Source organism: Diadema antillarum, unplaced genomic scaffold (genome assembly GCF_040938485.1).
Source record: "Diadema antillarum isolate AM-2024a unplaced genomic scaffold, OU_Dant_1.0 seq00000248_RagTag, whole genome shotgun sequence".
Lineage (NCBI taxonomy): Eukaryota > Metazoa > Echinodermata > Echinoidea > Diadematoida > Diadematidae > Diadema > Diadema antillarum.
In genome coordinates, this window is record NW_027271292.1 from 764,991 (window position 1) to 778,939 (window position 13,949).

General features: G+C 39.1%; 1 protein-coding gene across 1 annotated transcript; it reads left to right on the top strand.

Moving 5' to 3' along the window:
- Nucleotides 1-259: 259 nt before the first annotated feature.
- Nucleotides 260-12,964, top strand: LOC139729673 (uncharacterized). Its single transcript, XM_071640599.1, has 2 exons — nt 260-764; nt 8,611-12,964. The coding sequence occupies exon 2, from the start codon at nt 9,448-9,450 to the stop codon at nt 10,198-10,200; it is 753 nt and encodes a 250-aa protein (XP_071496700.1). The 5' UTR covers nt 260-764; nt 8,611-9,447; the 3' UTR covers nt 10,201-12,964.
- The last annotated feature ends 985 nt before the right edge of the window (nt 12,965-13,949 follow it).

Here is a 13,949-nt window from a genome sequence, read left to right on the forward strand (position 1 = left end):
TAACAGTACAGCATAACATGGCGATGCGAAGCAGAAAGCTATTAGAGCAACATGACCTGATGATGGAGCTAGTAGTGTGATCACCCTGGCTGGCTGAGTGGCTGAAGACGTAATTCACCTCGGAGGAGCTGCAACCTCTGCTGGATTCGTCAGCCAATGAAAACTTCCGAATATTTTTTTCGTCAGCGCATGCGTGTGACGAGAATTTTCAATGCGCAGTGTTATCCAATGCAGCAAGAATAGGTCATATCATCATTCTCGAAATAGATTCTGCGGACTGCTCCGCATCGCACAGAGACATAACATCAGTACCTCGCCGGACTGTGTCCATACGCGAGACTGGTGGCGAAGAGAGGACAACGCTGCCTGATGCCTGAATATCTTGCAGGATTGCGTCCCAGTCAATGAATATCTATAGACTACGCATGCATGATTTCCCGTCTACATCTGGATGAATGGACTTCATAGAGGTTTTATTCTTTGAACGGATTTCACTCTGATCTTCATAAAAAGGATTTATTTTTAGTTGATCTTTTGCTAACTCTCGTTTCTCTGTGCGCGTTGAGTTATCTCTGTAAAATATGAGCTATACTCAGTTGTAACATACCAACACGATCTCGGTATCAGCGTGCGAAAGTTTTGCATTTATTGTCTGTACAAGTAAATTATTGTCGTCACCACGTCCACACATGGTACTTCCTGATTTCAACTAGACACAACCGGATTACTCTGAATATTCGCACCTTGATTAACTTGTCACGCAGGTAAGCCCTCTTTCGTTGATTTAAAATACATTCTTCTTGTATTCCCTTTTACTGACTTTTTTTTTTCGTGATCAGGTAATTGGTTGCACCATGGTCCATGGTTGCACAATAATCATCCTGTACTCTTCCACCGTTGAAGTGATCACTGGCTATCATTTGCAATTATTCGACTGAATGTGCTAAGAATGACACACCGAGGATCTACGGACCAGGATTCCAAGATCCAGACCCGCCCCCCCCCCCCCTTCCCACCACCATGACCACTACCTACCGGCTACCACCACCAGTACCACCACCACCACCACCACCATATACCTGTTGTAATAAGGCCCACTTCCACATGACTGGGAATCAAGAGGTAAAAGAGGGACTAAGTCGTGGAATTTGTGGAAAATTTATTGTTATCATTTCACAAGGCTGTTCATCTGATAGGCTTTTTTTTTTTGTAATCTGAGAGGCATTTTGGTCGTAAGATATCACTTGTACTCTCCATCGATTATCGCCGAGGAATTGGTCAACCCGTTCTTTTATGAGAAAACTGCCAATCTGAGATATGAGTTGTAAACGAATACCAAATTCAACGTCTTTGATAAAAATTGTCACGCTGTCCTTTATGTCGAGATGTGAATGTTTGAGGAACCATGGAAGAACATATCTTAGTGTGTGTGTGTGTGTAATGTTGCCAATCAGACTTCTCTACCATATGCGTACGGGTGCGTTTGGTTAAAAAAAGAAAGGCATAGTTAAAAAAAGAAAAGTGGTTGAAAAATAACTCTTTCACAATATTTCCTTTGTTTACCCCTTTCTGTGCCAGGGACTTAGGACAGTTTGTTCAATGCTATGTGGTTTTCTGTGCCAATCAGCACTCAAAGCACACGAAGGGTTAAACATCCTAGCGTAATTTTATAGGTTTCATCTTTTTGATGAGAGATGTCCCGGCTGCATGGAAAAGGGACTTCCCCAAACCACATCGTTTCTCAGAGTCAGAACTCTACTCTCTCTCCAAATCAGTGCAGTCAGTACAGTCAGTCACAAGGTTTCGTTTTACGGGTACCCTTTTGTAATATTTTCAGGTTGGAATTTGAGATGCAATCATTGACGGAAAGGTTTGTAAGAATAGTTCGCACAACTGTTCTCAAATGTTGCTTTCAATAACAAACTACACGAAGTCTAATTTCTTTGGGGAGCACAAAGAGGTAGATGGCCCATTCTCAGTAAAAGCGTTCAAATACGGAATTTTGGTGTCGCCGACATTCCATGACAGTTTGCGGTTCCCTGAAACCTATTAGATACTATTTAAATGTTTATAATATATCACGAGGACTTTATTTGTTAAAAATAAACACGATCAAATGCGGTTGTCTGCCTTTTTGTATAAAATTTTGCTGTTAAACTTCGTTAAGACCCCAAAAATGCAGTGTCGCCGGCTATTTCAGAATTATGTTTTATTGCTCCTCTCCGTCCACAAACACACTTTCCAAATATCATTTTCATGGACGATGAGCATATCATATGTGCTAATCACAATACTCAAAAAGTTCCAAAATTTTTATTGACTTCTTTTTTTATAGCCTTTTACAACCTGTCGCCAAGTTCACCGCCAGATACGTTACCAGTTTCTTTAGTGTTACAGCATTGCGAAAATAACAAGACTATGCAATGACCCTGTGTATATGAAACCCTGAGGATATACTTCATACATTGCAAGTACTTAGATTTTTTGTGCAACAGCTCTTTATTGAGAATACGATACAATGTTTGAAATATCGGTTTTCTACACTTTTATTTGGACAGATACGTTACATACTTTTCATGCCACCCACTGCGACAGATATTGCAATGTCAGACAAATTGTATATTATACATTACTCCTCGGAATGACGCATCAATTCAACATTAAAGTTTAGTACCGGTGAGAAATATTTGGTAGATATCGCTCTCATAATAATATGATCGACCATATACGTTACCACAGATACGTTACCCCAGATACGTGACCGAATTTTGCTCATTCTTCTTGTGCTTTCTGGGGATCAAATCTGGTCAAAATTCATCCCTACAAATTACATGCTTCGTTGAGTTGGACCTCAGGATTATATTCTTACACCAAAAGGACAGAGAGGTGAAAAAGAGCAACACTTCCACATGGCTTTTCTTTCTGCGTCAGTGTCTCACAACTTAATGCCAAGTTTTCCGACAGATACGTTACCACATAATCAAAATGCTGAAAAGAAATTGTAAATGTTTTTACAAACAAATCGTTGTGTGCTCATAAACTCCAAAGTTCTATTCTATAAAACCCAGCCACTTTCATATTCTATGCAACAACTTTGAACGTTTATTTTACAAGACGAAGCTAAGATTCAGCATATCAGTTTTTTGCTTTTCAGATTTAGCAGATACGTTACGTATAATTCAGGGCACCCACGGTGACAAATAATGTTATGTAAAACAAAGTTTTCATAAAACAATACTGCATAGAATGACGCTTCCATAAAAAATTAAAGTTATGTTCAAATGAAGAATATTCAGTAGAAATTGCTCTGTAACTTCACCGACAGATTCACTTACGGTACGCCAGATACGTTACCAAACTTTGAAAGAGTAAAAAGTAGTTTATGAAACGCTTCCGAGAAAAGTTTCAGTGTTCTGTTGCATATTTATTCTAGTGTTTTTCAACATATGAAGAACTACTCAAGATTCATCGATAAGTTGAACAATTATTTATTCATTTTCATTAAAAGGGATGAGCCAAATACGTTACCATAGGTCAAACAACTGTTTAGCATATCGAGCTCATAGAAACTGTACCTACTTCCTTCTAAGTGCCTGCAAAAATATATTTTTCAAACCTTGTTTGCATTATCCATCAAAACTTAATGAATATTTATAGTCAGATGGATAAATACATTCAGACGTAAGATGAGAATATTCTGTGAATGAAGAACTCAGCTTTCACATTTAGGGCTCTTTTCCACTACATTTCATAGTTTAGATATTACGTACAATGTTTAAAATGGTTAATTTGGGCTTACATCGTTCATTTTTACATCAATTCATGAGGTAAATAATTAAACAGGTGATATTTATTAATTCATACACAACTAAAATTATTACTTATATTTTACCAGATACGTTACCAAAGTCGATTCGATGTTTTTCACTAGTTATTTCCCCAGGAAAGCAATTCATATTTGTTTCCTGTGGAAATTCCAGATCGGATCGTTCCCTTTGCATGATTTGTGGGATTCGAAACTTTATTTGTAAGCGAAATTTGCTAAAAATACAAAGTGGATCTTAGGGTTATATTTCATTTCAGCAAAAAGCATATTTCAACCTACCACACAGAAATAATTTCTACCAATTAGCAAGGGATGACAACATCTTTACCTCTTGAAAAACCCCAATATCTTTAGGGGGGACAGATGTCTTTTCCTGAACAGAAATTGGATCAAAACAATAAATTTAATTCAGAGTTAGGAGTCCATTACAACATGTAAATTTGCGGTAACGTATCTGATTGGTGATCAAAAATCATATGTGATGCTCTATTTCAATTCATTTTTACTCAATGAATGGCCATCATTTAGAATGTTCCACTTTTTGTTTCGTATTTGACCGGTTTTGAAGTTTCCGAAAACACATCTTTGAATGTATTACTTTGTGGTTGATTTTTCGGTTTTACTCACATGGAATTGAACACTTAATCTGAGAATGGCCCAGATAAGGATGAATGCTCACAGAAAGCGAAGTTGTGTGTACGTGAAAAGTCGGGCACTACAAACGCAAAAATGTTCATCTTGACAATCAAAACACTCAGAAGAAATGAGAGACATCACCTAAACATTTACTTTTATACACAGGAAATTTATACAGGAAATATCCTTCTTCAAGACAAAATAAATAAATGAATGAATGAAAAAGGTCCGACCCAGTAAAAGTGTGTAGATTGACAACGAGAGTTTCTCTATTCACGTCATTCATGGATAGGAATCTGTAAGATGGTCTGTAGTCTAGTCAAGTTAGTTTGACATTGCCACAGATGTAACTGATTCCTCAAGGAGCAGAGATCGTCATGAGATATATAGAGAAAAGAAATGGAGATTGACACTGGTGCCAGGTAACAGTAACCTTATGCAATGACGTCATAGAGAAGGGAACAAACATCTGAGACATTCATCATATTGTACTCTTATGATCGGCAACGATTGTGAGCTCAGAACAGAGATCAGAATGTCAGTTAGAATTATCTGCGAAAGACACAGCGCGTGAAGGGCCTCAGACAGGGACTGGTCATAATCCCGTCGTCTTAACTGAGCTACAAACATAGAAACTATCGTTGTACTCACTCGCCCCTGGCTGAGGTACCGATTCTTTCCAGGTCATAACTACATTGTATGTATCGTTTTGGTCATTGATATGAATGCCGCTGCTTAATAAGCAGGTGTTGCTGATGTACTCTCCCTGCAACAAAACCTACTCCACAATGATCTTCAAGGTGTAGACAGCCGCCCGGCCGCTGATTCAAAGGGCGGCTGCCTATTGACTCTCGCGGCGGTCTATGAGTCAGCTTTGTGCTATTTTGAGGAGAGAAAAGCAAAAACAGGACTGCGGTCGCTGTTGTGATGTTCTCCGTCAAGCTGATGTTATATACAATGTATGCAATTGCAATTGTGTACCATTTTTGTCTACAATGAGAAAACCTTTCACTCCTTAGTCCCTTGAACCGCGCTTTATATTTCCCCTCAAGCGTTCGGAGTTTGATAAAGAGTCTGATGCTGTGAGTCTCATCGACCTCGATGGATGAAAGGTGTGAGAAGTAAGATGATGTCTCAGTGACTGACACTCCACCGATGGCTCATTTCCCTCCTGATCGTCGCACCATCTCTCTGCCGAGATGGCTCCTCGAATTCCCACACGTCTGACAACGCTGTCCCACATGACCTGACTCAGGGTTCCCTCACACACACACACACACACACACACACACACACACACACCAGGTTGTCCCCGGATGACGGTTGTTACAGAATATTGTCTCCCGGGTGACGTGAATCTTCAGCTAATCAATATGACGATATATCTTTCCAATGGCCATGAACTTTATCAAATTATGTATCGCATAATAATGTGTCTTATTTTATTTAGTGTGGATACAAACCCTTGCTGTCTATGATATTTCCGATTCAAAAACTGAAAGCATATTCATAGGTAACACGGCTGTATTGGCGTCGTATCATAAAATATTCAATTACGACGAGTGATTCCCATCTAACAACTGTGCTGTGAATTATACAGGATAGCAATGTGTAGCATTGTGATATAGCCAGTGCGTGAAAGGCAAAGTTACATCGCAGTGGAGCCCAACATTTTACATGCTATTCCGATTGTAGTTTGGTCTTTTCCGGAGCCAAACAGATGGTGTATCCGAGTGTGTGGGGGAAGAGTGCGTTGGCATTGGAAAGTCAGACAGTAATGATTATCGCACACTCTATCAACAACACAGGGCAAAACGCCATCCTTTCGTGAATATGCTGCAAGAGATTATACCTTTATAACAACAATCATACATTGGAATGTGCGGTGCAAGAGTTAATCGAGCAATTCGAGTCAAGCGAGGCACCCACGATAGCTTCCCACAAACTCTATCACTTTCACAACGTGCCTTTGCTACAGCATATACTCAGTCACATTTAAACGCAAATAAGTGCAAACGGTTGGGGGTATTTCTCACGAGCATTTCAGGTATTGAGTAGATATTTATGAGGATGATTAATTCCTGTGAAAAGTATAACAGTCTGAAATTAAATGATAGCAAATCTGATCCTATTCAGAAGAGATCTCTCGTCCTCATATAAAATCTCTTCGAAACCCTTTCTTGGTATTTACAGAAGTAATGATAAAAGCGAAACTGAACAAAAATATTTCTTGGCCACTTGGAAAGTCCATCTCTTAGGCATTCATTCTTGCAAAAACACCTCGTATTTAATCTTATCCTGAGTCTACATGGTGTTTGTTCAGGGGTTATGTTACAAAAGAAATGCAATTAACTTCACAAACGTGGCGTTTTATTTCAGTGTGCAGTTGCTTTTCTTGCACAGATGTTCTCCAGAAAGCTGCTTCTGGGATGACACTCCTTGATGTGTACCGGCCAACACTACACAAATACAATTCTTACAATCGAGAGAAATAGCACAGTGTGGAGAACCAAGGTAGCCCGAAATTCTCTCCAGGATCCGCGAAGATTTCAGTTTAAAGAGAACCTTTAAAGAGCCCTGACTTAAATCGAGGCTCAAAAGACATGATGCGTGTTAGTCATACCGAAGTACTCGTGCACTTGAGTTTCCTTCCCAGCATGTTTGAAGTGCTCAAGAAGACGAGTGGCTAATGTGGTTACTTTCTCCAACCCGGATATCATGTTACTTATCTCACTTGTTAGAAGGGTGCAGGGTAATGAGCTATAATTACATAACGAAATTTAAAGTGGTAGTCCGTCATGTCTGTTTCGAGAAGACTGATTACTGTTTCATGATCGATAGTTTCCTAAATAGGGCTTCAGTGTTGTGTATGACAAGGAAATATAATGAATTCAGTGAGTAATATATTTTTTTGAAATTAAGTGCAAAATAATCCGTTGATCGTCATGAGACATTTACTCAGATAGACAATTACGCTACATGTTCTGCCTATAGTATCGTGTCTGTATTTTTTCTTTAAGTCTGGTCACCATTCTTTTAGTATATAACTATTTAAAGGCGCTAATTGATCTATACCATCGCCCATAATGCAAATACTATGATTTTTGTGTAGTTTTCGTGTTTTTTTTTTCTATCGGAAAGGGGGGAATTAATTAGACAAAGAAGTGAAATACTTTATCATGCACCTGCGTCTTTAGTGGCAGTAGGGTTACTGACACTCATGTACGCCGATTACTGGTACACTGTTGCACTTGGCTGGCGTACTTGTGCAGCAGGTGGCGGGTTTTCAGCGGCAACCACCACATCACCGCAGTGGAGCGATGATCTCCGAGATAGTATTCTAGTCATTCTGTTAGCAGCGTGAATACTGACATGGTACACCTAGAAGCAATAGATAAAACCAAGAAGGTACTAAGCTCGCCTAGTACCTACTTAGTTGACTGGGGGTACTGACGTGGTATTATAGGACTCTTGACTTTGTAACAGAGGTCCCCGACCTCGAGATGCTTATTATATGTCCTTTTGTTTCAATCAAAGATGTCAATATAACATTAATTTCCTTTATTATTATCATTACTACTAATATCCTACAGATTCTACGCATGAAGTGCTTGATATTTTTTTTTTTGGGGGGGGGGAGGGGCGTATTTTTTTCCTCTTTTTCAGCAAGTCATCTGCCAGCATTTTCTATTTTCCTTTCTGTCGTCAAATTACTTTTTACTGTCTTACGACCTTGGGTAATTAAATGATACTTAGGAATTAAAAGAACCGCGTAGACATGAATAGTTTTATTGCAAAGAATGGATGGATAATGCAGTTGCGGTTCCCAAATCAAAATACCACACGTGACAAAGACGATGACTCTTACTCACTGTAAGGATTCAAATAATTGATCCAGGGAGTGTCTATGTATGCATGACCATTTTCTGACGAAAGCTCCTCCTTTGTACCAATCGTACCATATCACAATATTATAATACATGTATGTGAAATGCTATTCAATCTTTCCACAATAGCGGTATTTTGTGGCACAAAGAACCCCATAATTTTCTGCTCCGATTCTTACACACTTAAAATGATGTTTGTTCTTTTCCAGTATTCTAAACATTCTGTTTTGATTTCATATTCCCTTTGTTTGCACTTCACAGAATATCCCGGCGTGCTAGGGTCTTGATGACGTCACGGTGACTGTCTGGCCAAGTACAAACGCGGGAGAGGAGGATGCAAGGTCGAATGACGACGATTAATGAATATCGCTCTGAAATCGCACGTTTCAGGATCTGTGTGTTGAAAGGATCTGTATGTTGAAGTAGCACACACGCAGCTTGTATCCAGTCTGTGAACTAAACCGGTTGGAAGAGGACGTTACACTCGCGATGTGCTCGGGGCAAACGTGTTTTTTAGTCAGTGACATCAACGCGTCTTGGAACTGGGTCCTTATTGTGACTTACTTTCTGATATAGATATTTACATTTTAGATAGAACAAGACCACTTAGCTGCATTCAGTGTGACTTACTGTCAATTACTCGAACCAATCCTACGAAATCATCAACTATCGTACATGATAGTGAATCACAATCACCCTTCGCGATATTCTCGCGTATCATCACTCGAAGAGCCATCGTGAAACGAGTGAGATCGACAGCGACTGACTGTATACGTACATGACCGTTTTTATTCTGGTGGAAGGGTTCTCTCCTCGCTTTCTTTGAATTTCTAGCATTGAGGCAATATTGAGAGCAAACTTCCCTGTCGCATTTTACCATCTTACCTCATTGGATCTGGACTGTGTAACCTTTAGATATGTGCAAACATCTCGTTTTTTATATTTGGAATCCGTACATATAAAATCGTCGAATGCAAACTTTCGCTTTACCCCGTGGAACCATATGAAGGTACCCCTATTTCTGTAACAGAGTTTTGTCAAAAACTATTGTTGTCGTCGTCGTTTTCAATTCGGGAGAGATATTCTCACACAAGCACGATGTCGGTAGACATGGATCAACGCGTCGTCGAAATGTCGCCCCCTTCGGTGACCTCAGATGACATCAGACAAATCGAACTTTTCTTCCAGAGTCTCAAAAGCAAAGTGTACGTGTGCCCAGCCTTATGTAATCTCTATTTCTCTTCCTTGGAAGACCAGGCTAACCTTAGCGGTTGGGAATTACAGACAACGGGATTCCCGACCCTGATTTTCGACACGGGTGCGCTTAGACGTGATCCAAGGCTGCAGTTATGTATCGCCGAAAAAGGTACGGGTTTTGTTAAGTGGAAGGAAGAGCTTGTGAAAATGAATGCGTACAAAGCTCCTGGTAAAAAATTCCACACTATGTCTCTTACAACCGACACGAAGAGGATCGCTGGACTGAGTTTTGACGATGAGTCCGCAGCCCTCGAACTTTTCCGCACTGTACAAACCTGGTTACAGGAAAAATGCCAAATTGACATTGAATCCACAGACGATCCGAAAAAGAAAAAGAAGAAGCAGAAATCGATGAAAGTCATTCTTCCTAGAAAGGAAACAATATCGCTTCCGTGTCAGTTTGAACACATTACGAGGATTGATCATAAGACTGTTAACCGCAAGCTTAGTACATCGAGTATGCCACCGATGGACTCTTCGGAGCAAGTTTATGACCAACATGCGCGAATTGTGACGTACGGACAGACAAAGCAGACCTCTTTTGGCTATGCAGAGAGCACATCCACTGAAGATTCAGGTCTGGATGAGATCTAGCACAAGAAATACCAACTAAACTCGACATAGAATTGTCAAAGAGCGATTATCATCCTGGATCTAGAGGAGGACGCTGTCCCGTTGATATGAACCTAAATCAAAGCCTTGCTTTGTATTGCATGTGATGTGTGTAAGGCAAAATGTAAAGCTAGCGAAATTTTCGAATTGAAAAGAAGAAATTGTCTGTTGAACCGTATGTTATGTACATGTTATTTCTTCATGAATTGATTGTTGTCACGTGATGCCATACTAAGTTCAAAGGTCAGGCACATTCACCCATTCTGCCAAAGGCATTTGAAATTCCAACATGTGCAAATGGAGTCAGGACATTAATAATTTTGACAGGCAAAATAGCGGACATATCCTGTATATCTGCTTTTGTTGACGTCTTTCCACAACATTGATTGATCAATCATGATTTAATATGAAAAACAGTGACCGTCATTGACAGAATTGTAACATCTCTGTTCATATGATTTCCTGAACACACGAGTTCTCGATTATTTGGACAATGTTCTTGAATTAACCTGCTCAAAAAACTGTGATCTTAATCAATTCAAAACTAGACATGTAATCAACAATCAGGAGAAAGTGAAATAAAAATCAAATTATTCATTTTTAAAGTCCCTTTTGAGAGAACGACACTGCAGCACATTTTATGACTTAAATATTTCGAAAATACTTTGTATAAATGTTTTGTGGTTAATTCTTAAAGCCAGAGTGGTTAAAGAATGCTTTTCGGGGGTGGGGTATACTACGATCTCTATTTCTCTTCACTTTGTCACATTCTGACAAAGGACTCTGCTATTTTTGAATGGGACTGCAATGACTTTAGCAATATGACCTAATGTGCCAAATATTTCATCCTTTTGCATGGTGCCTTATCCGCTATAAAAGTCCTATTCTTGTGTTCAACATTGTTGATACTGAGGAGTGCCATTATTTTTTTTTTAGAGACTAAAGTGTTCAAACATTTCCCCGAAGAAAACACTACATGTAATTGTATTTTCAGTGAAATCAGTGTGCTCAATATCTCTTTTTAGTCAACATTTGACCAAGTGAAAATGAAGATAGAGCAAAGTCTCTTTTCTTTTCTTTTCTGTTTTTAAGAAGAAGCAAAAACTAGTCACCCAAGCGTCGCTATTATATTCATCTCTGATTTTCCTGGGAATTGCTCAAGGCACCCAGTGCATTGTTCGTGGTTTGGAAGTTTAATGCTAAGTATTTTGAGATGAAGAAATCCTGGCAGACTTAAGGCAAGCTACACCATCAGGAACTATAGATGTATATTAAGCACAATGTTTCGAATAATTATTGATCACGCATTTTTGTATGTAGAGATATTTGTCGCTGTTTCAATACACGTTTGATTGCTAATGGGCAGAATCATAGTGGAGTTCGTCTGTGCAATTTGTAATACCAGGTGAAGTAATTTTGCCGATTATTTAGACGACATGTTTATTGTATTAAACCAATGCGCATCGAACATGGTATTGTGTTCGCTTTCATTCACCAGTAGTATCCTTGTTCATCATACATCCGTACCCGAGTATGAAGACAGGCAGTAGTCTTAATTGGCAAACTTATGAGCTGTAATACTGTTTCTACACTAATTTAATAAGCCTCTAGTCGTCTTGCACGTAAGGCTTGTCAGGTAATTAAGACTTGTGAAACACGACGAGGAGTACGGAGATTGGTCGGCTGGGAGGGATCGATAAGAGGATGACATCCTAAATCACACTTGATCATGTTAAGATAATGATTTTGCTAATTGCTAGTGAAAGTCGGCCTCGTATGCTCTTTGCAATGATGTTTTATTTGGGTTAAGCCAATGTATCAAGCTGCGTTTACAGAGGCACTTTTTATAGAAGGCACGGAGCGTTTGACGCTGTGTCCCTCAATGATGGTATCTCATGTTTATCTGTTGGTTATAATTGCAATCCAAATGCTTTTGATCCAGTAGTACATATATTATGTGTAGCGATCTGTTCTGCACGCCTTGTTTTACCCAGGTGCGTCATATAATACTATTATGTCTGGAGTATCGGGAACTGCATGTGACATGATGTAATAATACCCTCCATACTATCAAACTATGTCCTCCTTTACTTCAGGGTTTCGACCGCTGGCGGTGAGCAGTACAGAACAGAAGGGTCCATGTTGCTGGTTACTATAGTCTAGACATTGTTGGTGATTGTACAGTGGTTTTAGGATATTATAGCAAAGTGATTAAACATACAAAGTACGCCTCCTTTGTTCAACTTCACACAAGTTTAATAATCCATGCCGATTGATTCCGTTATTCGAATAGGGCTGGTAAACTTTCTTGGTCAAATGTTTTGAATGGATACCGATCTGAATTCTTTATCTATTTTTCAGCGCAGTCGTGTTTAGAATAAAATCCAGTTCGTCTTTTGTCACTACGTCTTCCTCTTGGACATGAATACATTAAAACACAAGACACGTACTTTTCTCTGACAAATTACCAGACATGAACTCTATAATCCTCAAGGAATTTACCTTACAAAATATACCAAAAATGTTTGTCAGAGATACTGTTAGAATGTGGTGCATGAATTCCGTCTTTGCACGAGATGACTCATCCATTTTTAGGAAGCAAATATTTCAGGTTTTGCACGATTTCAGATTTGACCCAGATTACTAACCCAGTGAACTTGGCCATTGACCGCTGCACGGGCCGCTCGGGATAGCCCACGGGACTCCGGGGAGCTGACCCCGGACGTGAGGAGGATCTGCCCTTCCCTATAAGTGCCATAGTCTTCCTTTTTTTATTTACGTTTTATTGAAGAATTATACAGAATCACACAATTTACAACAATTAACATGATTGAAATAACACAATCACAGAACAATGTAGAGTAATTGTAAAAAAAAAAAAAAAAAAAAGTCTCCTTCTTGTCGCTGTAGTTCTACAGAATGATTTTTTTTCCCTGACATACTAGAGTAGACACCGGTTTGTCCAAGGAATATTTGCAGCGTTACTGGATGTTCATTAAGAGAGCGGAAAATTTAAGTTTTACAATGACGATATTTCAATGAATGTATTGCAAGCGCAGTCTTTTGCAACATGATGTTATGCTCGTGTCACTCTAATGAATCTTTAGTTTAACAGGTAGATGGTCATACATCTATCGGTCATCAGCTGTCATGAGAATCGTAGTCCTGGTTTACCAGGAAAGTCCATCTTGACGTTGAAGTCTCGTTTTAATGTTAAAGTATAAAAGAGGAAATTATGTTATATACTGGTATACTCGTATGTATCCCGAGGGCATTTCTTCCTCTAAAATTGATTGGTTATTGATCATTCAGGTGAAGTCTACAATCTTGTCCTAACCTCACAAACGTCTTCGATTAGCCCGTCAGTAATAATGATGTCTTCTTTTTTGTAAATATATGAATAAAATCTTATTGTTCTCAGTTTAATTTCATTGCCTAAGAGTTTTTCCTGTCATTCCGAGTGTCAATAGTGTGGTACTATATTTTCGTCAGAACATCGTGACCATAATTATTACACATGTACTTGTATCTCCTTTAAACCATGCCTGTAACCAACCATTACAATTCCATGTAGAAAAAAACAGAAAGAAGAAGGAGAAGAAGAAGAAGAGAGATAAAGAAAAGAAGGTGGGATGAGAAGGAGGAAGAGAGAACAAACTTGAAGCTTCCAGGCCTACCTACCCTCAGAAAACGTTAAAAACAGAGTGACGAAACGCTTTGTTCTGTCAAGA

Coding starts and splice junctions, on each gene's coding strand:
- LOC139729673 (XM_071640599.1), top strand. CDS start 9,448: ATGTCGGTAGACATGGATCAACGCGTCGTCGAAATGTCGCCCCCTTCG.